The sequence below is a fragment of the Falco punctatus genome (assembly GCF_963210335.1).
Source record: "Falco punctatus genome assembly, chromosome: 10".
In the NCBI taxonomy this organism is placed as follows: Eukaryota; Metazoa; Chordata; class Aves; order Falconiformes; family Falconidae; genus Falco; species Falco punctatus.
This window is the reverse complement of record NC_137590.1, coordinates 7,157,585-7,181,649: the sequence shown is the minus strand read 5'-3', so window position 1 is coordinate 7,181,649 and position 24,065 is coordinate 7,157,585. Positions and strand designations below refer to the sequence as shown.

Here is a 24,065-nt window from a genome sequence, read left to right as displayed (position 1 = left end):
ATGAGCGGCTCGTGACAGGTGTTTGTAATTCACCACATTACCTAAGGACTGTCCCTCCCCAGCTCTTCTGTGTCCTGTGTCCCACCCTGCCACATCTCTCTCCATGTTTACTGACTATGATATGCCATGAAACAAGATGTGATTTTAATTATTAACCATGTTTATTGTATAGCATCAAACATCATGCTAGGTCATGCTGTGTATCTTTTTAAGTATAACATGTCAGAGCCTGCATGCTCTCAGTAAAGGGTCTCCCTTATTCATCTATGGCGGGGATGTGAAATGTCATTAGATGGTCTAACAAACTCGGATAGCAATGGTTTCACATTTCTCCTGCTGTGATAAAGCAGCAAGTGTTTTATCTTTATTTCTCCAGATACCCATGTCTTCTACCACATCGAAGGAAGCCGTCAGGCCTTGAAGGTTATCTTTTATCTTGACAGCTACTACTTCTCCAAACTGCCTTCTCGGTTTCAGAATGGGGGAAGCTTGAAACTGCACACGGTGCTCTTTACAAAAGGTGTCTATAAAAAGCTTTCTTGAGAAGAATGAGCTAACTGACTGTGTTGAAAAGATGCAAAACAAAGAATGACCATGAAGCTCAGAACATAACTGAGAACTACAGGCATATTTAAGAAGCAGATGTTTCTGTTCTAGGAGGGCCTGGGGAGTGCTACATCTTAGAATAAGAAACAGTCATGAGAACAAGATATGCCTGTTTGGGGCTTTTTTACATCTTCCTGTAAAGGCCGTAAAACCATTATATTACACTACACGTAAGATAGGAGATGTTCCCAGGCTAGAGAGAATTGTTTTTAAAAGCGTACACCGTGATAGAATCATCTGGGCTGGAAATTGACTTGATAAGCAAATATTCACACCAAAATGCAATGCAGGAAATTCCCTTCAAGGGGCTATTAATGGGGAATAATTGCTGTTAGACAGAGCTGCTTTCTGTGGAGCTCACCTTTATGATACTAGCACTCTATTTCTGTACTGGGAAATGCATTCAATTTAGACAGTATCAGCCTTGACATAACCCAACAGTCATGTGTTGAGCAGTGAGATGGTATAGCGATAAATAAGTAAATGAATAAAAAGAAAACTAATAACATAGGTTTAGTAAAATGTTTTCTTCTTCAGCTCTGGAGAGTATGGAGGGGCAATCACAACCAGCCGGCTCATCTCTAGAAGAACTTCCACAGCAAATTAATGGTATTTCACTTGAAAAAGTGCAGCAATACTACCGTAAACTCAGGTAATTCATGCTTCTCCCTTGCCTTAAAAGACATTGCAAAGAGTGCTCCTTGCTAAGGACCTTAAAATTAGAAAAACAGATTCCTTTCCTGATGGTTTCTTGCACAGATGGATTTTTGGAGAACCTCATTGTGTGGGAAACTTGTTAATTTTCTTCCCATAGTTAAACTCATTCTGAAGTAGTGCACTGTACGGAAGGAAACTCCCAAGTACTTTGACTTCAGGATTTTGTGCAGAGCAAAAATTACTTAAAAACCAGGACTTGGAACATTTAAATACAGACTCTGTAAATAACTGCAAGCAAAATGGTTCCATAAGAAAGCAGATCTTGAAGTACAAGATTTTTAGCATAGCCTTCTCAGATGTTTTATACAAGCTAGTGTATATCTGTGTGCTTGAAAGGAGACTCACTAACTAATGTTGTCCTTGCTGGCCTTTTTGCAGGACATTTTACCTGGAGAGATCAAACTTGCCCACTGATTCCAATACTACTGCGGTGAAGATTGATCAGGTATTGTTATGGTGTTTATTTCTACAATAAACTGTCTCACAGAAATATTATTTCTACATCTCTAATGTCCCAGTTGTGGGATATCCCGATGGCAGACGTGTACAAACCCAAACATCATTTAAAAAAATGTTCCCTGCCCTAAAGAAGTGATCTGAATTTCTCTGAAGCTTGGCTATAGTTCTTTTGTTTGGAAAAAAATGTGCAGAACCTTTAATCTAGGCAATGATAAGACTGACTGCCCCTGCTAAATATGGTACCTGATATCGGACAGAATGAATCAATTTTCCTTTCCCACAGACACATGAAAACGAACAAATGTTCAGTTTGCGAGTTACATTTTGTTCAGTGTTATAGAAGAAAACAATAGGAAAAACTTCCCGGCATCTCACGTAAAGGCAGTCTGTCTAACTAGGGCAGGTGATACACGTGAATGTATGCATGTAAGGCATTAAATACTGCTGCAGGGAAGACAAAATCAGAGAGTATCCTTGCAATTGTAATACACATTGTAAGTAATCTATGTGATTTGTGATAGTTGCAAAACGTTGTCCCAAGTCTAAATAATTGTATTTTTCTACTTCCAAAGTTCATATATATTCTAAATAGTTGTTTCTGTGTGGCAATTACTCTTGCGTAGATTCTTGTGCTTAGGTATAGGATAAAGAATTGCAAACATTTTTATAACTGAAGGTCTAAGTATGCCACTGATGGATTTTTTTCATCGCTTTGTTTAGCTTATTCGCCCCATTAATGCAATGGATGAGCTTTGCAGGCTGATGAAGTCTTTCATTAATACAAAACCAACCCAGTCAGGGTGTTCTAGCAGTAACACATCAGGAGCTGGGCTGCTGCCTATATCCTCTGAGCTCTGTTACCGACTTGGAGCCTGTCAGATCACTATGTGCGGCACTGGGATGCAGAGGTAGGTTTAAGAAGCCTACGTGTTACCAGTGTGATGAGAACGTTTGTCCTTTCTAGAGATCTGAGCAATATATTTGAGTCTGTTCAAAGCAATAGAAGGTAGATTGTAACGGAATGTAATAAGGACCCCAATCTACTGCCATCTTTATTTAAGGGTAGGTTGTGACTTTTAATACTTTTGTTAATAATTATTGAGACACAATTTTTTATATTTCAGTGCATCAACCAATGCAACCGAGTGATCTCATTGCATGTAACTTTCAGTCAACATTGTCTTCAATCACAGGCTGGAAAAATAGGAAGTTGCTCAAAAATAGCTTTAGAATCTTGGTGTATGCAAGCATTGATTCTAAACACACCACTGTTTTTCCAGCACCTTGAAACCATTGAGTAGAGAAAAGATTAATTTGTGAATGACTTTATAGGAATCAATGCAGAAGAGCAGTGACACACAGTCTTGTAATAATGATGCCAGAGACTCAAACAATTGCAGTTTCTAGGTAACAAGACTGGACATGCAGGACTGAGGTCATTTTATGGTTTTGTAAGTAAAACAACTAAAAAAGTAAATATAAGAATGCTAGCTAACAGAAATCATACATAACAGTTAAGTGCCCTGTACATACCTATTAATACATTTGTAAATACGATCTGTGATTTCATGTCTCTTGTCCCCATGTTCAGAAGTACACTGAGTGTGTCCCTGGAGCAAGCAGCCATCCTGGCTCGAAGTCATGGCCTTCTGCCCAAGTGTATCATGCAAGCTACAGACATCATGCGAAAGCAAGTAAGTATTTGAGTGTGTCTGCTGCCTGCCACCATATTCATTCCAGTAACATCATTGTACAAACACCACTTTGTTTCAGTGTGGCACTGTATTTTGTGCACTACACACCTACACAGCCAAACGTCTATTAGTATCTGAATAGCTACGCATATATTTGACAGGAACAAATTTAACTTTTGCGTGTATAGCCATAACAGCAATTTAAATATATGCCTCAGTGTACGTTATTTAAAGTGTGTGTCTTGATGGTTAGAAAGTAGAGACTGTGCAGTATATTTAAGACATTTTCTGTACATAAAAAAACCCCAAGTCTCAGTCATAGTGTTAAATAGTAGAAATTCCCTAGTGCTAGACAGCAGTGCTTGTAAAGTGCTTTGGGACTAATTCCATCTTTTAAGTAAACACAGATGACTAATGTATCCACCCAATGGATTCCAACTGTTCTAAAAGTAGTTAATGGATTCTCAAATAGAAACCATACTCCCATTATAATATTTTCCCCTAAGGATCAGATGCTGTATTGATACTGTCAGTACCATAAATTGTCTGTTTCCTTAGGGACCAAGGGTTGAAATCTCTGCCAAGAATCTGAAAGTGATGGACCAAATGCCACAGTGTGCACCTCGGTAGGTTATTACGTATTATGCATTTCATCTGAGTGCTGGTTTTATGTTTCTGTAACAGTTGTGGAGTTCCTGTTATAACCAAGGATCGCCTTAGCAGCAATAGTGGAAAAAAATTTTAAAAATCCTGTTCTTTCTCACTGTACTAAACTAAGCGCACTGTAAATTAATCAGCTTTGCTGCTCACAATTTGCAGATCATTAACTTCAAAGGTTTCTGCATTTTCTGAATAAAATGTAACTGATCAGAGAGAAGGGTATTTTTGGACTGTTGCTGTGAGTTGGCAAAGCTAGTGATTGACAGCCATCTGTGGCATGCTCAGAAAGAAAAACTGAATGGCAAATCGGACTGCAGATACGCAAAGACAATTCATAGGCTAATGCTATTGTGTGCTTAGAAGAGCTTTACTGTTTAGTTTTGGCAGAGCAGGTTTAAGAGTGAGCGCTTCAAGTCAGAGTAACCATACAGTAATGCAGCTCTAAGGAAGATCAGTTGCCCAGGGTGATACATGTTCTTGTCTGGAAGACAACTTTGAAAAGCACTGTACATTTGTGAATCCTACTGCACCTAACAGGAGCTAAAGATGTTCATCATCTCTCTCTACAGGATAGGAGTAGCTTTATTTTTAAGAAAAGTATCTCTTTCTGGTTAATACTCCTCCAATTTCACATACCAGAGTGAAGAGAATATTCTTTTGTAAACTGTAACAGCATTTTACCACAAAGGTAGTAACAAATTGTCACGATTTAGATGACAATATATACAGGATCAGCCTGTACAAATATCAAAAAAACTTCTGATTTACCTTCATCAATGGTGTTGTTTATATGAAGGCAAACCAGCTCTGGCATGCAGGAATCGGCACCAGAAAAGATCCAGTAAAGTCTGTGCCCTCCCTTCAGCCAGAGTGAGTGTATTTGCTAATGCTGGAGTCCTCCAAGGAACACAGTAGCTCAGTGTCAGGAAGACTTCTTTCAAACATTGCTATCTCGTTCACCCATTAAGACTTCTGAGTTAGTCTAAATAAGCCTGGCCTCTTTTTAGTATTTTTCCTATTCGCTCCTCAAAGCATTTATAGGTAATTATTTTAAACTTTGCGGACTGTAATGATGCTCCATTATAACAGTCTGGCCTTCGTTTATTTTCCAAGACCTTAAAAAGAGCAATGTTTTGCATTTAGAAACTTGTCCTTCTGTTGGATTGTAATTACTATTTCAAAAAGGAATAAAATAACAGTCAGTGTTGGCTCCTGTACCATGTCCCCAGTGTTCTAGCAGCATGGCTATTTCGCCTTATTAATGTCTGTACATTACTTTGGTTCCGTTTTTACGACTGTAACAGCATGCTGTGTTCAAAAAGAAACAGCTTTACAAACAAATCAGAAGATGAGGTACTCCTTTTGTATGCACTCTACATCACAATGCCAGATTCCAGGACTATTTACTTGGATTATTTCATGGCAATAAAGCTCAGATACATGTGTTCCTACTGGGTTCCATCATCATAATGTGAAATAAAACTGAGCAAAGTTAAAAGGTGATCTGGTGAAGTAATGTTAATTCTCAGGATTATATTTCAGAGCATTGACGTTTGTCAAACTCTGTAGTAGCGGCCTTGAAAGGGAAGTTATAAAAGACTTGAGTCTCTTCAAATGTAAAATAGAAAAAGCAAGAAAAAGCTACCAGAGTCATATATGAATGAGAGTCCAGATGTACTTAGAGTTTTAACCAGTGATCTCAATTTGCTAATCTTGTGGCTCAAAATGGTTCTCTGAAAATATGATTACCAATTTTAAAGTTTGTTCAGCCATGTCAATAAGCCAGTACATTCCTTTCTCCGTTTGGTAGCCCGAGCCGCGTGAGGGGTGAACTGTCTTGTTCAGGAAAAATGCTGAACGGGGCTTAAAGCTGAAGAAATAGAAAAAGGGACTGTTGAAGACCCAAACTGGGCAAGAGTTAAAAGGGAGTGATGGAAAGTCTCGTAGAGTATTTAAACAATGATTGTAAATACTTTAGTTAATAAATCACCAGTGGCACTTCTAAATTTGCAGTTATTAAAATGAAAAATGGTGGTACTTTTGATATCAGATTAAAGCTTGCAGAATGATAAAAGAAGTTGACTGCCATATTCTATGTCAGGAACTTGGTTATCATGCTTATGCTATTTAATACCGTACTCTGTCTTATTCTGCCTTAAAGACTCTATAGGTTGTGCCAGCCACCTACAGATGGGGATTTATAGAAGTGAGAGGCACCTACATTGCAGCATCACTGAAGCATTCAGCTGAGCCGCCCTGGCTGAGGACCCACGCTAACTGACACTGATGGTGCTGAACCAAGAGGCGCTGCTCTGGTTGAGTAGCGGATGAACCTGCTGGACCGAGGCACCAAGAACCTGCCTTTGAACTCCTGCGGCATGTGCAGGGATTCTTGTGTTTCTTTGACTTCTTGAAGAAATTCTTGAAACAAACACCACAGAGCTAAGGTGGATGTGGATGTTACTGCCGTTTGCCTGGAAAAGTGACAGTTATATTGCAAGAAAGTGCAGTTTCACTGGTGACTTGTTTGTGCTGCCACCTAAAAGTTGTGGACTTCAGGATACAGATTGGTTAAGAAAATCCAGAATGACACATCTCTCTCTCCCTGTACTGCATCTGGCACCCATTTAATTGCCAGCATAATTTTGGTCAGCATCCTTGAGCAGTAGCTTCATAAACACCACTTTTCCATTAACTGACCTGCACTTTTGAACAACGAATAGCACAATCTATGGTTCAGTCAAATATGAACATAAAGAATTTCTTCTGGAGTAATTTTCCCATTCGGCCCAGTGAGAACCAATCTCTCTATGCTGCAGAGTATACATTCCATAATACTTCTTAACATTACTTCGTTTTACTTACTGTAGCTTTCAGGTTTTTGATTAACTCTTTTTACTAATGCCCTATTATGTACTCTGGAAATACAGTACTATTTAAGAGGAGAGATTGGGAGTGGAGGAGTTTAAAGGAAACTTTACAAAGGAAAAATACAGTCTTATAATCTGATTATTTGAACAGATGTAGTTTTGAAAACAGGTCAGAAGAACTATACTTATTTATGTGGAGTGGAATATGTGTTTTCGATCATGTTATTATATATACAAGATTTAAATAAAAATTATATTGTTTAAAATGGGACCAATATGCTGGCAATTTACACAGCTACTCCCAGTTTACTGAAAAAAAATCTACATTATTTAAAATCTTTCGATATTTAAGTAGTCTTTAATACAGTTATTAAGATGTATTAGGGATGCTTTTAAGTTAAAAGAAAAAAGGAATCATGTATATAATGTACTTTATTTTCTCTTGTTTCAAAAATTGTTCTCCATTCTGTCAGTATTATCCTAAGCACAGTAATTTTTTCCAAATTACTGGCTGAAACTAATTGAAACATGTCAGCAGTCTCAGGACAGAAATAATGTTCTTTTGGAGTGAGTGCCTTAATATGACCATCCCTCCCTAACGCGTTTCAGTTGTAGCAAGTCTCAGTACGAGGGTGTATAGGAAACTTACCATTCCTCTGCTTCTCCACAGCCTCGTTTAAAACAGTTCACAGTTAGGAAATCCAGAAGCGCTTTGCAGTGATGTATATTCTAGAAAATAAAAGTTTGGGGGTTTTATTTGTGATGTTGTTTGTTTTTTAGCTGGCTTAATTTTATTTTATTACTGCCCAAACCAACTCAAAAACTAAAATTAGACTTTTTCTATTTGGATATGAAGGTCTCTTGATTATTTTTTTTTTTTTTTTAATCTGCACTTCAATACAAAACGGCTTGTTGCAAGTTTGGGGATGCAGATTGTTCTGAACCTTTTTTCTTAATGGTTTAATTATTATTTGTTTTCCTTCACTCACAGACTGATATAGTTTTGGGGAAGGAACATGTTTTGTTTAATCTCTTACTTGTACCTGTTTCCTCGGACCTACAGTAACCTGTTGCAGGGAACTAGTCAGTCGCCAGCTGTTGGATATGGGGACTTGTTACCGAGTATCCATTTTGTACTGCAGCCAGACCAGTAGATCGTTATTTCAATGCACTTTTTGTTAATTGTAGAAGAGTTATTCTTGCTGTTTGAAGAAGAAATGGTTGTTTCTTTACTGAATCCTCAACTTAAAATGTACTTAGTGTTATAAGAACTGTAGGAACACCCAAAAATAAAAAGAACACATAGGTCAAGATCCTCGCTTTGTCTACATCGGCTCTGTTCAGTGGAACTGCAGCGATTTACACGGCCTGATGAGGATCCTGGCCCACACTTACGCAGTCACTGTAAACATTAAAGATGCATAGAAGAGTATCTAAGGGCATTTACACTGTGCACTGTTTTACATTGAAATGTATGTTATTCTCATTGAAAACGTGATAGAAGTTTTTATTATTAAAAGTTGGTTTATATTATAAGGAAAGAAGGTATGATCTTATTATTCTTTTACAGCCTTTAGTTCCTTAGCTCAAAGTTCTGCTGAACAGTTTGAGTTCTGAGATTTGTATGGACTGATGAGGAGTCGGAAGTTTAAACTGTAAGGGAAGAGTTGGTTTCAATATCAGCTCAAACTGGCAGTGCAGAGCTAAACTCTTCCTGTTTGTGCAGTGTCGGCTGCCGGTGTGTTTCACTGCAGGCTTCCTATAAAAGTAGAAAAGAAAAACTGTTCTGATGCTGTAAAATTGCAGGGTTTGAACGCAGTGCTGGAAAAAACAGGTTCAGGCGGAAAATAAGAGGGCAACGCACAAGCCAACCTGCAAGTAAGGAGAGTGGCTTAGGGCTGTAGAATTTCCATGGCTGAAAGCCAAGTAAGAACCCACAACCGAGCAAGTGCAGATTTCATAGATTTGGAGCACCTGATAGAGTGGAAGTATGGAAAATGTGGAAAACAGTCGAGATGGAGAAAATGGAAACTAGCAGCGTGACGATGAGGTGTGTAAGCAGCTGGCTAAAGGAAAGAAGGCAACGCTGAAAAGAAGGTGGGGGTCGGGTGGCAGCTGCAAGTGGAATATCTTATGCATCAGTCTTGCAACTGAATTTACTTAGCGTTTTCATTAAACACTGAAGCACAGGTACTATGAGGCCGGGGGGGATGTTAAAGCGGGAGGCAGTGATCTAGATCAGGGTGCACATAAAAAAAACATCCTGGAAGACATTGAACACTGAAGGGGATGATACGAATGAGATGAAATTTTACATTACAAATACTAGCTCATGCACTTGAAGAATAAACAAAGTATTTTGCTATATTTCTTGTTAATTGATAATAAAAGGACCTTGGTTATGGTTTGCTACAAGATGACTCAGATGCAATTTGATAGAATCATGAAAGCTCAGCCTGTACTGGGAGACAAATTTCCAGCTGGGATGGGGAAATAGTCAAGCCACTGTGCAGAGGCCAAATAATTAAGTGAAATTGCAGTAGCTAGATGTTGAAGAAAAATACTATAAATGGTATCAATAAAGTGGATACAATTCTGCAAGAAAAGACCAGGAGAGCTTGATTTAGCTTAAGACACAGGTATAATTGATGCCTTTTTATAAAGATAATAATGTAATAAAATGAGGGAGGTAAAGCCAGTTCAATCTAAACATAAATACAGCAACAAGTTGAAAAAGGGGCACAAGCCATCCATTGTTCTGGACCCTAGAAACACTTTTTTTTTTTCCCAATCAGGCTCTGACAAAAAAAAGAAGTAACTTTTACAAAGGGGCTTGGAAAAATGAAGCGGTCAGTAGTGCCTGGAGCCATGGAAGAGCCTCTCTGAGCGGAGAAGGTGGCCCCTGCTTTGTCTGGTTTTGTCCGTGGCATTTGCAGAGGTGTAAACTGCTTTTCAAATCCAGGCCACACCTATCTGTTAGCATTAGATGTTTTCATATTCCAGTATTCAGTTGCAGACTGAAATACTGGGATTTTTAGATGAGAAAGCACAGATTTAGACAAATACACATCTCACTTCTATTGGGAATAAAAACCATTAAAAAGAAAAATCCATCTGGGCTCTGGCAAATCCTTTTTCTCTGTCATTTTCTTCTCAGTAAATAGTGATAATTTGGGAATATTTTGAGCACTAATTATTTCATGGTTCTAAAGTGATTTGAAGGTATAGAACACTAAGGCCTAACCAGAATTTAAATGTAAAAATAATTTTAAACACTCCTACTTCCAAACAGCATATATAGTATTAAATCTGTCATAACGCTTGGCATTAAAAACGTCTGACACAGCTTCTAAGCACCTAATCATTGCTCATTGGTAAAAGGGCAAAAAACCCACCACCCCCAACCCAACAAACAGCTCATGAAACCAGAGTATTCACAGCAGCACACAGCTCACAGACTTACTGATATCATTGATTAATCAAATTGCCCAGTACAATTTGTATCTGAAACTAGTATTTGTGTAGCACTAGTGTTCAAATTGGCCATTCAGAGAAGTCTGCAATAGCTGTTTATCTTAACAGGGGAGAAAAGCCCTCAAACAGCAAAAGGTGTTTTTCCCACCTTTTAGAATCAGAGTCCCGGCTTTGGTTAGCACCAAGGAATGGTTGTCGTGCCACTGGCTTCTGATCCTCCTTATGCAACAGTCCTTCCTGGTTTCTGTGAAATAACATCGTGCAATAGCAGTTTTACTGTCACAGACTGAAAACATTCTGGTGTTCTTAAGACATGAATTTCCAAGTGCTCAGTTTCACCATGCCCAACTTGCTTTGCTATACTGAGCAATTCACTTCTGCTGCACTTTGGGATGGGAACTGGGGAACTATTAACACCGGTATGGTAAAGATTCAAAGGAGAAAAATGGTAAACTGCTTTGAAAACTGACAGTCCTTTACATATATAATACAGTTCTAATACATAAAAAACAAGAAACTAGATGGAAAAAAGGATAAACGTCACAAAGACATATAAAAATATCTGCTTTTAATTCCTATAAATACATTAATTAATAGCACTTGGTACAAGGAAAGACTGTGTATTTCTTATGTACTTGCTCTGCTCCATTTCAGGGCCTGGAAGTACTAGGCATTAATACCATCAAAGGAACCTAATTTAACATACCTGCTTTTCATTAGTGAAAAATAATAAACTCATATTTATATGTGAAGTTTCTTCAGACTCCCTTATCTTCAGCGGATCCTACTCCTTGATTGGAAGAATGTCAGAATTCAGAACATAAGTAAATGTTAGGTGAATAATATTTTAAAAATACGGCCTTGGCAAGAGGATATTCAATTTGGATTTCAGAATAGTACATTTTAGTTTGTAAAAGAATTGATAATTCTTTTATCCTACAGTTGGGCACAAGGATAATACTGTTAATTTAAAATCCTTCTAATTATCAGTATATATACCCTGAGAATCAGGCTCTGATACAGTGTTGCAATCAAGCATACCGGAAGAAAATTTGTCAGTACCTGGACCCCAACCAGTTGAATGGGTTACACCTTGATATTCTGAAACCTCCACTGGCTTCAGTGCTGAATTAAAGATGAAGGACCTAATTATCTTAGAACAATAGGCTTGCTTTTTATAGTTAACCTTTCACAGATGTTTCTAGATGAGCTAAGACCTCAAGATGAAAATCAGTGCACTAACAACTCATTGCAGAGGAAGAGAGCTTTTGAAGGGCCTTTATTTTTGCCCTTTTTACAAAGGGTAGGAGAGACCACTGCAGTCTGACTGTAGGTTAGGCCAAATTTAAAAGGTTTTTCAAAGTTAAGTGATGATCAGCCATAGCAGCTCAAGTAAGATTGCTGTAGCATTACTAGATTTACAGCTCATTTTGCACCTAAGATCAATTACCTCGTCTGGGCGGGGGGGGGGGCTATTCTGAAATGACACGAGTTGTGTACTATGTTTTTGCATGAAACCGAACTTTTCATGGGTTTAGGAAAATGTTCCAGAGATGATAGTTTTATATCAGTTTATAGAATTGGCATTTTCAAATGTTTTGTAAAAAGAAAAAATGTACAGAATATTTGAGAGGGTTTTTCCAGTTAAGTTTGAGGGATTTCTATGTATTAATAGTGTTATATTTTTCTTCGTGTTTCTGTATTTTTAACTAAGCATGTGTATCCTGCATTAAGAAAAAAGTCTTAATATAATTTGTTCAACTTTTTGTGTTGTATTGTCTAATCCATGTTGTCATTTCAGCATTACTGATCTGTGTGTATGCTCTGTGTCTGTCAGCTGAAATCAAGCCATTCAGAAAAAACTGCCCAGATGGTCATAACAATGTGTCTTTTATCAGACGGGATTCAGAGTGCTCCTCTTAGGTTTGGAAGGTTGGAAGGTATCTGAACAGGAGACATTTCTATTGGGTCATTAAAAATATTTGGGCTATTGCTTTAAGCAGAACCTTTTGAACTTCAAGAAGATTGAGAAAGTAAAAAGAAAACTATTTGATGGTCAAATCCTTTTCCGTTTTGAGGGACAATTAAAAGAGCTCTTTCCTGCTGTGTGAAAACTGCATTCTGTCTTTACAGGGCATGAATTAAAGAACAAGATCTCTTACCCCTCCTCTGCAAACAAAGACAAAACTGAAGCCAGGAAAATGCATTGCTGTTTTTGATTCCCCCAACCGTGCATCTAAAATTTCCTTTCACCCTGAAACTGAGACAGGTTTTCCCTCAGAGTTTTAAACTCAGCTTTATATGTTCTGACACTTATTCAGAATACCTAAATTGCTTACAACTTCTACTATTTCCACAGTGTATGTGTTGCATCAAGTGCATGCAATCCAGCAGTTAGAATGAGGACACTTACCATTCACTGAAAGAATCAACTGAAGAGATTAAATCTGCACACCTGAAAGGGTTCCATAGGTTTCCAAGAAAGAGGAGAATAACATAAGACTTAAATCCCTTCATCCATGCCTCTGATCAAGATACTGTGATTTGGGTTTTCTTCTCTTCTTAGTAACAGAGAGGAAACATGTCAAAGGAGAGATTCAAGAACAGTTTAGTTTGTGGCTTCCCGTGTGGTGAAAACTGAACTTCTTTTTTGCCCCATTATTGCATGTTGAAATATGTTAGGTTTTGGTTCTTAACCAAAATCACCCTGTCAAATTCCTTAAGTCCTCAAAGTTTAGTAGCCTGAACATTACTATAAGACAAGGACAAGCCTCTAGTTTCTACTGGTGGTTTAATTTCCACTTCGTTTTGAAGAAACTTAAAGAGGTGCTACTCGTACAGCAACCCCTGAACAAGAGACCTGTTTCAGCCTTAAAGAAGTTGACTGTATGACACTGGGACAGAAACCAAAGAGAAACAAACATGCCACAGATAGCAGCAATAATGGGCTACTCTCCGAGCAGTGTTTTATGCTGGAGAAAATAGGCATAAGGAATTCCAATCAATAAACAGACCTCACCTAGTAAGCTGCTTCTGAGGGTGATGCAGATCATGAAAGGGACGCTGAAATTTACAGAGTGCCGTAAGATCCCTAGCCTAATGTTTCTGAACCCACTATAAGCCCAACATTTCCTGCTTCCTTTATCAGTGTTGTTTTTTATAAAGTTCCTGTTCCTTTTCACTGGTGAATTTGACTGGCTTGCTTTCTAGCCTGCTTTCTCCTTTGATCCTATTCACCGGGGCAATCAGCTAGTCACTAGAAAAGGAATGTACTGTTTGCTTTTTGGAAATCAGTTGAGATGTCTGCATTTTCATTTTACTGTTCAGGAGAGATGAGGGGCAGGGACTGTGACTGCCAGTTCTTTGCCTTAGAGTCTTAATAGCATGTTCAAAAGCCCGGACTCATAAGCTGTCTTGAGCAAAGAACAAATAGCTCCTGGGAATCTTCACAACAAGAACTTGTACTAGTACACCCAGTACTAACCCCATCCATGGCTTACACAGAAGTAATGTGAAGCAAAAGTAAGTTTATAGTAAGTAAACTGTGTTCAGAGCAATAGGAACTATTTCAGAAGGTCTCTGACAACTCTTTTTCCTTGTACAGTTGCCAGTAACGGTGGCTCACCCAGGGGCATGCTGCTGCTGTTGAGAGTGCCAAGAGGCAATGCTGAAGACCTGCTGACAAACTGCGCAGTACGCTTGCTGTCTGCTCTCAGTTCACCAGCTGCCATGATCATCTGCAGGGAGACAGCTGCAGCCCAACCAGACCAGGACCAGGGTACCCCAGGGACCACCTGCTTCCAAAATTTCCCGATAGGGAGACCTAGACTTTAAAACTGCCAGGGGCTGCCCACCTCCTGCAGGCACACGTATATAGGAGGAAGTTCAGGGAAAAAGACATTATTTGTCCTCTCTGCCCAGTCTCCACTGGGCACTACATTATGCTAGGCAGTTTTTTGCTACAGCTGACATACAGCCTTAATCTTCAGCGTTATTTCCTTTTTTTTTTTTTTTTTTTTTTTTTGTTGTTGTCCTGTGCTCATTAAAAGACTGGGAGTACTTCTCAGTGATTAACTGTTTTCATCTCCTGATAGCTTTCTATTAAAATAAATGCCTGTCTGTTTTGTATGGGTTCTGTTTTACACTGACAATTTAAAAAATACATCATGATTTCCCCCCATCAAGCAGCAAATAACAGTTACTTCAGGTTTATCCACTGGTATCTACACTTCAATAAAATACCCACCCTACCCTGCCCCAGTTTCAGGTCGTTACATTTATGCAGAGAAAGGTGGTTTAGACAGTGTATTAGCTGCATTGAACATCAGTTTCTACTTTCACTTGTGTTCTCTTTATACCAAAGTCTAGTGAGTGGCTGATGACAGTACAAAATAATACCTTCTCTGTGGAACAAAAAGAACAGATTACCTTTTTACTGGCTTTCCTTCACAATTCAAATGATTTCTTGTCGAAACTCTAGTTGTGTTGATTTTCAGTCATGGAATCTGTGTCCAGTTCTGCCTGTGGTTAAAATGGATTATCTGAGGAGCAAAGAGATGAGAAGGGTTAAACTGATAAGTGTAAAAATACAGGCTGAACAGGAAATACTCCTAAAACTATCATCAATAAAATGATAGTACAGCCCCTTAGGTGGAGTTCTAATCACCTGGGACTTAGAAAGCACACAATTTGAGTGAGCAAAATCGAGATATTGAATTAGCAGCAGGGACAAGGGTTAAAACCCATGAGTTACTAGTCAGTATGTTGCATGATGGTTATAATAATCCCATCGGGCTTAAAATCTACTATTAGAAAAATTACTGATACATCAATGTAATTTTTTTTAATATATCATATAGGATCCCTTAGCCATTGGGTTAAACTCTTTACAGTTATATATCAAAAAGCGAGTCCTTTTCCAAAGGAATTTACAATCCAAAATTTCCTCAGGTTTTTGGAGGGTGTTGATATTCTCCCCGGCTCCTAACAAAGGAGGCTAGCTATTACAGACAAGCTAGACAAAAAACCCCAACAAAACCAGTCCTATAGTTGTAAGGCTGTACATTCCTGGACCAAATCCTGAACAAATTGCTCAGATTCTTTATTTTCCAATTTGATTGGAAAGCAAGCAATAAACCTTCTGATTCTTACACTTCTAAATTGACCTAAACTGTTCCCTGTCCTGTTTCAGTTTATCTCAATAAAGCTGCTGTTTGTTTACTTTAGGATAATTTTTCTTCAGCTTACTCTCCTACTGCCAGTAATTAAAGGTCGTTAACAGCTCCCTGGCTAGTGTGAATAGCAGAGTTACAACTACTTTTCCAGTCAACCTAGAGAAGCTGAACTGCCTCTAAATAGGGCAATAGGGCTCCTTTTTCTAAGTCAAAGCTCCCTCAGAGCTCTTTAACAATTCCTTCTGGTAGTCACGATTCACCGTTTGAAAAATACTTCCCCATGCCAAAATAACGGCTCATTTTGTAAAATGTCAATTAATGCCCTGCAGTCTGCAAAAAAATAGGCCTGTTTTTAATGAATTAGGATTAAAATTAGTAATTAATGTTTGAATCAAGTGATTATTTTCTTGATCCTGCTTAAAATTAAATTTGGTTATAAGCACTTTGAAGGCAATGAGCAAAGAATCATTATTATTTAATCAGTTTTAAATTACTTACATAATTACTTACATGAGTGACGTATTTTCATCTTGAGATAATTAAAATAATTAGTATGGCTTTATCACAGGTTTAATGTGCAAAAATCAAATTAATATTATTAGTGGTGCTTGAATACTTGCTTTTTTGATGGAATTTATCTGCAAATTATTGCATGAAAGTTAATGAAGCTGTCACATGAATGCATTGCTTGGAAAGAGTAATTTGGAAAGGATGCATCATTTATCTCTGATCCCACGTGAACTCAGCTCTGGTTTATTTTTTAGGAGCTTTATTAAAGTTTTCTGAAATAAGCAATTTTGTAGCTAGCACAACACATAGCGTGTCTTGCTGTAAGAAATAACAAACCTTGGGCCTTATTTTTTATGCCTACTCTGGTGTAAATAAAATGTAGATTCCATAAATTCAGTGGAATCACAACTATATGGAGTGTATATAACCCAAACCCAGCAACAACCGACAGTATAAAACTCAAACCCAACCAAACATACACCTAATTCTTGCCATCTATACACTATTTCACAAATTACCATGCATTCTCTTACTAACATCATATCACCAGTTCAACTGTCTAAAAGACTTTGCTTAAACAGGAAAGACAGATTAGGAAAATAGTTGAAGTATTTTTACCTTTTAAAGCAACCTAAAAGGCAATTTAATTGCCTTTCAAAGTAGTTTAACAGATGGAGATAAAAAGAAGGAACCAGTATAATGTCATTTGCCAGAAGTGCTTTATGGACCACATTTATTAATATTTCTCATTAGAGAATTACATTAGGGATTTGAGATGCAGTCTAGATCATGGCTGTGGTTTGCTTATTTTTATAAAGAGCAGATAATTACAAAGCTCAGAACAGAAGTTCGCCAACTGTTTGGGATCTTTGGGGTTTTCACACTTCTTAAAACAAGCAATCCTTATTTACCAACATATTCTTCTAGCTTTAGCAGTCAGTGAGTGCCTCAGCGGAATCTTTGCCATCAGCTAGTCAACATAGGGCTATATTTACTGGTGATCTCTTATTTCATCTCCTGTTATGCATCCTCTCAACCATGCTGCTCTCTGCAAAGATGCTGCTGTTATGCCTACTTTTGACATGCTGCTGCAGTGAAATAAGCATTTTCCTTCCTTGCTTACTAAGGATATTATCTATATTATCAGACCTAGGAGGGCCTCCCAGCTCCCAGTCTGAGTGATTGCCAGCTCTGGGTTGAGGTTGAGCACTCGCTCTATCTGCTTCTCCTCTGACTGCAGTTTCTGACTAGCTTGCAGTAATATTGAAATGTACTTCAATGGACGTAACTCCGCAGTATCCCTATAAGGTAGGAAGCACTTTTTCCCCACCATACAGATGGGAAATGAGAACGAGACCTCTGAGATATAATTCTAACCAAAACAACTGCATTAACATTGTTGACTGACAAGAAACAAATGGTAGTTTTCACACAGGTTGGGTGTGAACAGCACTTCACTTCTCAGATCTGTCTTGAAATCTGCCAGGATTTGTTTACCAGTCATTTGAAAAAAACAGTGAATGTCTTGTGAAAAAAATTCAAATCATAAAATGTTATTTAAGACAACAAAATCCAAAAGCCATTGAAGAGAGCTGCAGAAGAATGTTGCAGTGATGAGCGGCTAAAGTGATTAAATGGCAACTAAAATTCAGTATCAGTAACTGCAGAGTATTGCTCACGTGAAATCAATAATTAGGCATTGGATGTACAAAGTCAGGTTTTAAATTTGATACCCAAGCCTTGAAAAATCTTTCTGTTTTTGTGGACCATCCCTGGAAACAGTAGTTCAGACTTCTGTGGTAATCATAAAGAAACTAGAACAGAATTATTAGGAAAGGAAAAAAAACCATTGCAGAAAACTTTATTAATTCCATGGTGCCCCTGAGTCTTCAACACTACAATAATTATTCTTATGCTTTAGGCCTCCAAACACTTTTGAAGAACCTTGAGAATCTGGATGCAAGCAATATGGCCAGTGTCATACAAGAAGTTTCTTTTGCAGCATAGAAATAACTTGGTTTCATAGCTGCCTAAGCTTCCTCTGACCACGGAACCATCCTTACTTTGCATTCAGTGACTGTTCCTCCTGCCCTTCATCTCTGTATATACCCCAGAAAGCTTCTTGAGAAGTTCTGGACTTCGCCTTCCATCAAGTGAGTTTCCTTTAGTTTGGGGGTTCTTGCCCATGAAAAAATGTCAGAAATAACATTTAGAATCTGTCTTTACTTGATAGTTAAGACTCAAAGTAATGAAAAAAAGCCAAAGGAAACCACATATTTTTACCCTCATTCCTTGTTACTAGATAAGTTTTACTCATGGATACTCATAGAATTGTAAAATACATTAAATTTCATGGAAATGTCCACATTTTGCAGCATAAGAAAGAACCCTGCTGGTTTCAACAGCCTTTTTCAGACCAAAGCAGGCAGGGGGAAAGACTTTCTGACACGTAGCCATGACTTACAAAACCACAGTCCCACTTAGTATGTCTCTTTTTGATAAAGGTTCTAGGAAACTTCCCAGTTTCCAATTAGTAGTGGAATTAAAGCTACAATTTTAGCATATCTCTGCATTAGCAATCCATAGTGACTAGAAAGGCTGAGTATTTACTGGCTGATAAATAAGCCTTATCCCTCTTTGCATGTGGAGAAATCAAATACAGAGGAGGTAAATTACCATGTCAAGATAGCAAAGGAGAGAATAAGATTTATCTTTTCTTCAGTCTGAAATTTTTTCTGCTGGGCCAAGCTATCTTGCTTACAGCTTCCAGAAAGCTGCTGCTGATCAGCACAGTGTTCATGCAGGCTTTTTCTTCTCCCAAAATAGCCAAATACTAATTAACCATTAAAGTTTTATAAGTTTTTATTTTTGGATTCATGTTCAGGGAAACTCATAAAAGGACACATGCATTCTTTTGAATTAATGCTGTTTTAGATGTGAATCTGAAATTCACATTGTCAGATTTTGAAAAATGGTGGGGGGTGTGGAATTAAAACTAAAAAACCCTGTTAAGCAAACAAATTTTCAGTATCTCTTTACGATTACACTGTTTATATCTAAAGCTGAAAGGAGAATACAAAAGGCTAGGTTTTCAGTGCTGCCTGGGACCCCTAAAGAGATGAAAGTAGTAAATATTCAGTTAGTTCCACTGGGATAAATTGGCTGGTTTTGTCAGTAGGACATTTCAAGAAATAATCCCTGTATCTATACACACACATAAAATAATGAGCTTTCCCAAAGAGACACGTATAAAACTTAGCTTTTCTATGTAGACTCATCAGATCCTGTAATGACAAAGCAGTTAAGTTAGTTTTAGCTGCTTTAAACTGGTGCTCCCAGTGATATTCTTTACTGCAGTTGAATGACACTCAAACAGATGCAAAACTGTTTCTTACCTCTGAAAGCCAGAGGAAATGAAGGGAATCTCTCCCAGGCTCTTTCTCCAAATGAAATTTCCCACTTACTAACATAAGAAGCATACATGCCAGCAGTCACAGCATATTGTTTTCCAAAAGCAATGTTTGATCAATACAGCCAAATGATCACTATTAACGATGATTATTAAAAATAAATTCCACTGTTCATATATTTTTTCATATTATGCCATTCACCTGATTTGCTACATATCACTCCAGTAAATATTACTTTTTCCCCCTTCCTCATCTGGAGAAACCATAGATGATGGACTGCTATAGAGACTCCCCATAACTAGCTTCAAACATGTTTGGCATTACTAGTTTTAGACAGACCAGCCCATAAAAATCTTCAAACATACTGAGAGGTTCCATGTGTGTCCCCAAACCAATATACACAGCAAACAGCAATATCCCTCAAAATAGATTTAAAAGACAGCACAACCCTTTGCTCCCACTCCTTCCACATTATTGCAACAGTATGACTTGAATGTATTCTTAGTAGTATTACCAATAATGGAAGTTGATGCTAGTGGGTGCTGAAACGTAATGTTTTTTCCATACACTCCAATTACATTAAAGTGGCAGAGGTTTGGGATTGTCAAACTATTCAGTTATTGATTGGCCTTTAGATAGAGAGCATTTGTTTCCAGTTTCTCACTTTAACCTCTGTGTTCCATTAAACACACTACAGTTAGCACTCAGAATAAATTGCATTTTGGAAGATTAACTAAGTCAGACGGTAAGGTTAAGTGCACAATCTATTCTCTCTCTTACCAATCACTTACAGTTCATCAGCTCTTGCAATAACAAAAAAAAAAATGAGAAAAGTAAAAGTCTCAGAAAGAGCAGGGTTAAAAGGAGATGCTACATTTTAATCACCTGATTTTCTTTTCCCTTTTCCACAAAACAGTGAAGACCATGGGTCTGCCAAGGGGAAGACTGAGACATTCTTTCATTTCCTGATTGAAAATACCATAAGAGATGACTGCTTCACAAAACCATGTCAGGAAGCATTTCTGCCCATTTAAGCCAGCTTCCTCACAGGAAGAATGATCATTTGATATTAAAACTAAGATCACTGCTACAGGATCAATAGCTAATCCTACAGATGAATCCCATCAACAGTATCTAAAAAGCTTTTGACTAATTCTTTTTCAAGTATGTCTCCACTGAAAACAGTGAAAGGGAACAGCCAGTATAAAGGGAAGGAAGATCTGGTTCCCTGCATTCAGATCCCTTATATACAGCTGTTCAGTCCTGCAGTAAGTGCTACAGTATGATTTAACATGGGATGCAGTAGAACAAAGATGAAAATATGCCAGATTGTAAAATAATAAATTCTTTTTTTCCTATTTATAGTTTCTTCACAAACTTCTATCTTATATGGAAGAGATTCTTAATAAGTAACTGTCTTTGCAGAACCACAAAACATCATCACTTTATACCTACAACAGTGAGAAGAGACAGGCTGGCATCCACCCATGTGATTGACATGTCCTGCAACACTGAAATCCTTAGCTCCTCTTTAGCCTTTCCCTAGATAAAACGCCTACAGAAACCAACAGATTTCCATTAATTTAATTTAGTACCCTGAAAATTCCCTTCCTTTGATTCTAGATGCTGCTTAGCAAAGCAGTTAATGTATGCTTAAATGTAAGGTCAAATGGGCCGGTTGCCTAAGAGCAAGGGTATGCAGCGCCCACGGAGAGCCAGCCACTGCTGCAGCCAGAAAGACGAGGTCCAGCTGCAGGGTTCTAGCCCCATCCTGTGCCGGGTTTGGCACTCATCCGACTTTTCTGCGAGCTGATTCAACTCGCTAACTCAGCAGAAATCTATTCATTTTTTCGTTGGTGTTTCCTGCTCAGCTAGCGAGCTGAATCAGCTCACAGCAAGGTTCAGTGAATCAGTACAAGGTGATGGAGGAAAGCACGGAGTAGGGGAGTGGGGGAAACAGGCTGTCCTCCTCTCAGCAGAGATGAGCTGCTGTACTGCCTCTTCCACATTGTGTAACTTCACTCTGAGGTACTTCAGCAAAATCTGGTCTTCACCTTTCTGCAACTCTGGACACAGACGTACCTAAGAAAAGATTTTCCTGGTGGCCCATTGAGGGCTGCAACCATAGGCACTAAAATGACAATGAAGGCGGCTGCTGGCAGCTAAGATGTTGGCATTGCCAGGGGCTTATATTGCCCCCCTGCTGCACCTCAGGGCCCGCCTCTGATCAAACAGCTCATGCCAGCACCTCATCTGCTTCAGTGCAGTTGGAGGGTGCACTTTATCCCACTGTTGAATGATCTTTGGTAAACTCGGGCTGACTTTGTGATAAAACACACCATGAGCAGATGGCCAACCTACCCTGTCAACTCTGCTTGTGCCTCCACCAAAGGCACAGTGAAAACTGTCTGGTAACATCCATCATTTTCTGCATAGTGATCCTGGCCTTCAGTTTTAAACCTCAGGAGAGGGGAGAAGCTGAAGGGAGATGAAGGGAGATGAGGAGGTTCAGCTAGGTGAAGGACCTTGTGAATAGATGATAACAATAATGATTTATTTTTCAGTAGAAAGGCACACAGTGCATGATGGCCTTGTACTGTTTAGATTTAGGAAAGTATAGTCTTGAGAGTAAACTTCAAGGATGAAAACTGTTAGGATGAAAACCATTGCTGTCTTCACTGCTTTCATCCTTTGAGCAACAGAAAAGCAGGGTGCTATAGAAGAGAACAGGAAAACAAGCACAATCTTTCGCTGACTCCCAGTTCAGCAAGGTTGGCAAGTGTTTTTTTGAAGTGAGTTTAAAAATCAATTACCAGGTTGGAATGGAAATATTCTGCAATTTCTATCATTGAAGAGGTCCAGAGAGAATTCCTTTTTAGTGACACCACATCAGATCAGAATGCATCTTCAGATGCTGTCAGTGAACCAGAAAGCAGCAAGAGGATTTCACAGGGGAGAAAGAATAATCTTATGAGTCTCTGAAATGAGTGCCCTGCTGGTCTGCTGAATGTGGGCAAAATCCATGATTAAATCTGCTACCATTTCTGCTTTGCTGGCTGCTGTTGTCAGGCTTTATATCAAAGACAGGTCAAAAATCTTAATCTGCATTCATCTTGTATGTCTGTTGAAGATAATTAAAAAACCCCAAAACTTACTGGGGTCAGGTTTGATTTCTTCTAAACTATTTCCTGGCGACAGGCTTTTTACGATTATCTGTTCTGCTGCATTTGTTTTTTCCTGCACTACAGAACATTTGGCTAATACATATGATACAAACATGTGCATCTTCAGGGCATAACAAAACGCTCTGAGATCATTTGTTTACTAGAAACAGTTAATGGGATGAGCAGAAGCCTACTGAGTGTGAGAAAGACTGCCATAAATTACTCTCTGCTCTTTAAGAAGGAAGAACATGAAAACCATTAAACACAAAGTCCTTTATCCTGAAAGTCCCACAGACTACACAGTGGGTAATAATAGACTATTGCACTTCATCATAAATATGAATGGAATTATGAATAACAACAAATAAGATTAAATGTTGCTCCTAGTCTTGTTGTTGGGAAGAGGTGTCAACTTCCGGCCAAAATATCTCTTGCATGTGGAGTCCATTGAGAGAGCTGTAGAATTACAGCACAGAAAGAATGTGAACAAGCACAATGAAACTAAATGATAAGTCAAATGTTCTGCATGGCTGCAGGCCTCTGGTCTCATTCTTTAAGGATTCCTGTTGTGGTTTAACCCCAGCCAGCAACTAAGCACCACACAGCCATTCACTCACTACCCCCTGTCCCCTGGTGGGACAGGGAGGAGAATCATGAAAAAGATAAAAATCACAGGTTGAGATAAGAACAATTTAATAATTGAAATAAAATATAATAATAATTATGATTAAAACCCCAATAATTGTAACGAAAAGAAGAGAAAGGGAGAGATGAACAAAATCCAAAAGGAAAAAACCCACAAACCAACAAGTGATGCACAACACAATTGCTCACCCCCTGCTGACGGATGCCCACCCAGTTCCCAGGCAGGGATTGGCAGGCCCAGACCAACTCCCCCCATTTCTATACTGAGCATGATGGTCTATGGTACAGAACATCCCTTTGGCTAGTTTGGTTAGCTGTCCTGCCTGTGTCCCCTCCCAATTTCTTGTGCCCCTCCAGCAGTTTCTTGCAGGGCCTGAAAAGCTGGAAAGTCCTTGACTTAGTATAAACACCGCTTAGCAACAACAGAAAACACCCATGTGTTATCAACATTATTCTCACCCAAAATCCAAAACACAGCACTGTACCAGTTAACTGAAAAGAAAATTAACTCTATCTCAGCTGAAACCAGGACAAACTTGTTCTCATAAAACACAAGCCAAACTTTCAAAATGCTGTAATTGTACTTTCCAGATTTGCCTCCGTACTTTTAAAGTCTTTTCCAAACACCACGATATACAATGCATACTAGCATTTAGAAGTTCAACATTTATATTTCAGTAGC

The 24,065-nt window shown here is 38.5% G+C and overlaps 1 protein-coding gene and 1 long non-coding RNA gene across 3 annotated transcripts in view; one reads left to right on the top strand and one right to left on the bottom strand.

The window, feature by feature from the left end:
• Positions 1 to 7,277, top strand: part of PREX1 (phosphatidylinositol-3,4,5-trisphosphate dependent Rac exchange factor 1) — a 165,333-nt gene extending 158,056 nt beyond the window's left edge. For both annotated transcript variants that reach the window (XM_080404924.1, XM_080404923.1), the window contains exons 34-40: positions 377 to 520; positions 1,144 to 1,258; positions 1,702 to 1,768; positions 2,503 to 2,690; positions 3,374 to 3,476; positions 4,035 to 4,102; positions 6,298 to 7,277. In XM_080404924.1, coding sequence (XP_080261050.1) covers positions 377 to 520; positions 1,144 to 1,258; positions 1,702 to 1,768; positions 2,503 to 2,690; positions 3,374 to 3,476; positions 4,035 to 4,102; positions 6,298 to 6,340 — 728 coding nt within the window. In that variant the 3' untranslated portion in view covers positions 6,341 to 7,277. The remainder of the gene's footprint in view (positions 1 to 376; positions 521 to 1,143; positions 1,259 to 1,701; positions 1,769 to 2,502; positions 2,691 to 3,373; positions 3,477 to 4,034; positions 4,103 to 6,297) is intronic.
• A 143-nt stretch (positions 7,278 to 7,420) lies between these two features.
• Positions 7,421 to 24,065, bottom strand: part of LOC308070659 — a 178,968-nt gene continuing 162,323 nt past the window's right edge. Inside the window, exons 5-6 of the long non-coding RNA XR_013930798.1 lie at positions 14,909 to 15,021; positions 7,421 to 13,041 (exon numbers count right to left, since the gene is read on the bottom strand). This is a non-coding gene — a long non-coding RNA (uncharacterized lncRNA). The remainder of the gene's footprint in view (positions 13,042 to 14,908; positions 15,022 to 24,065) is intronic.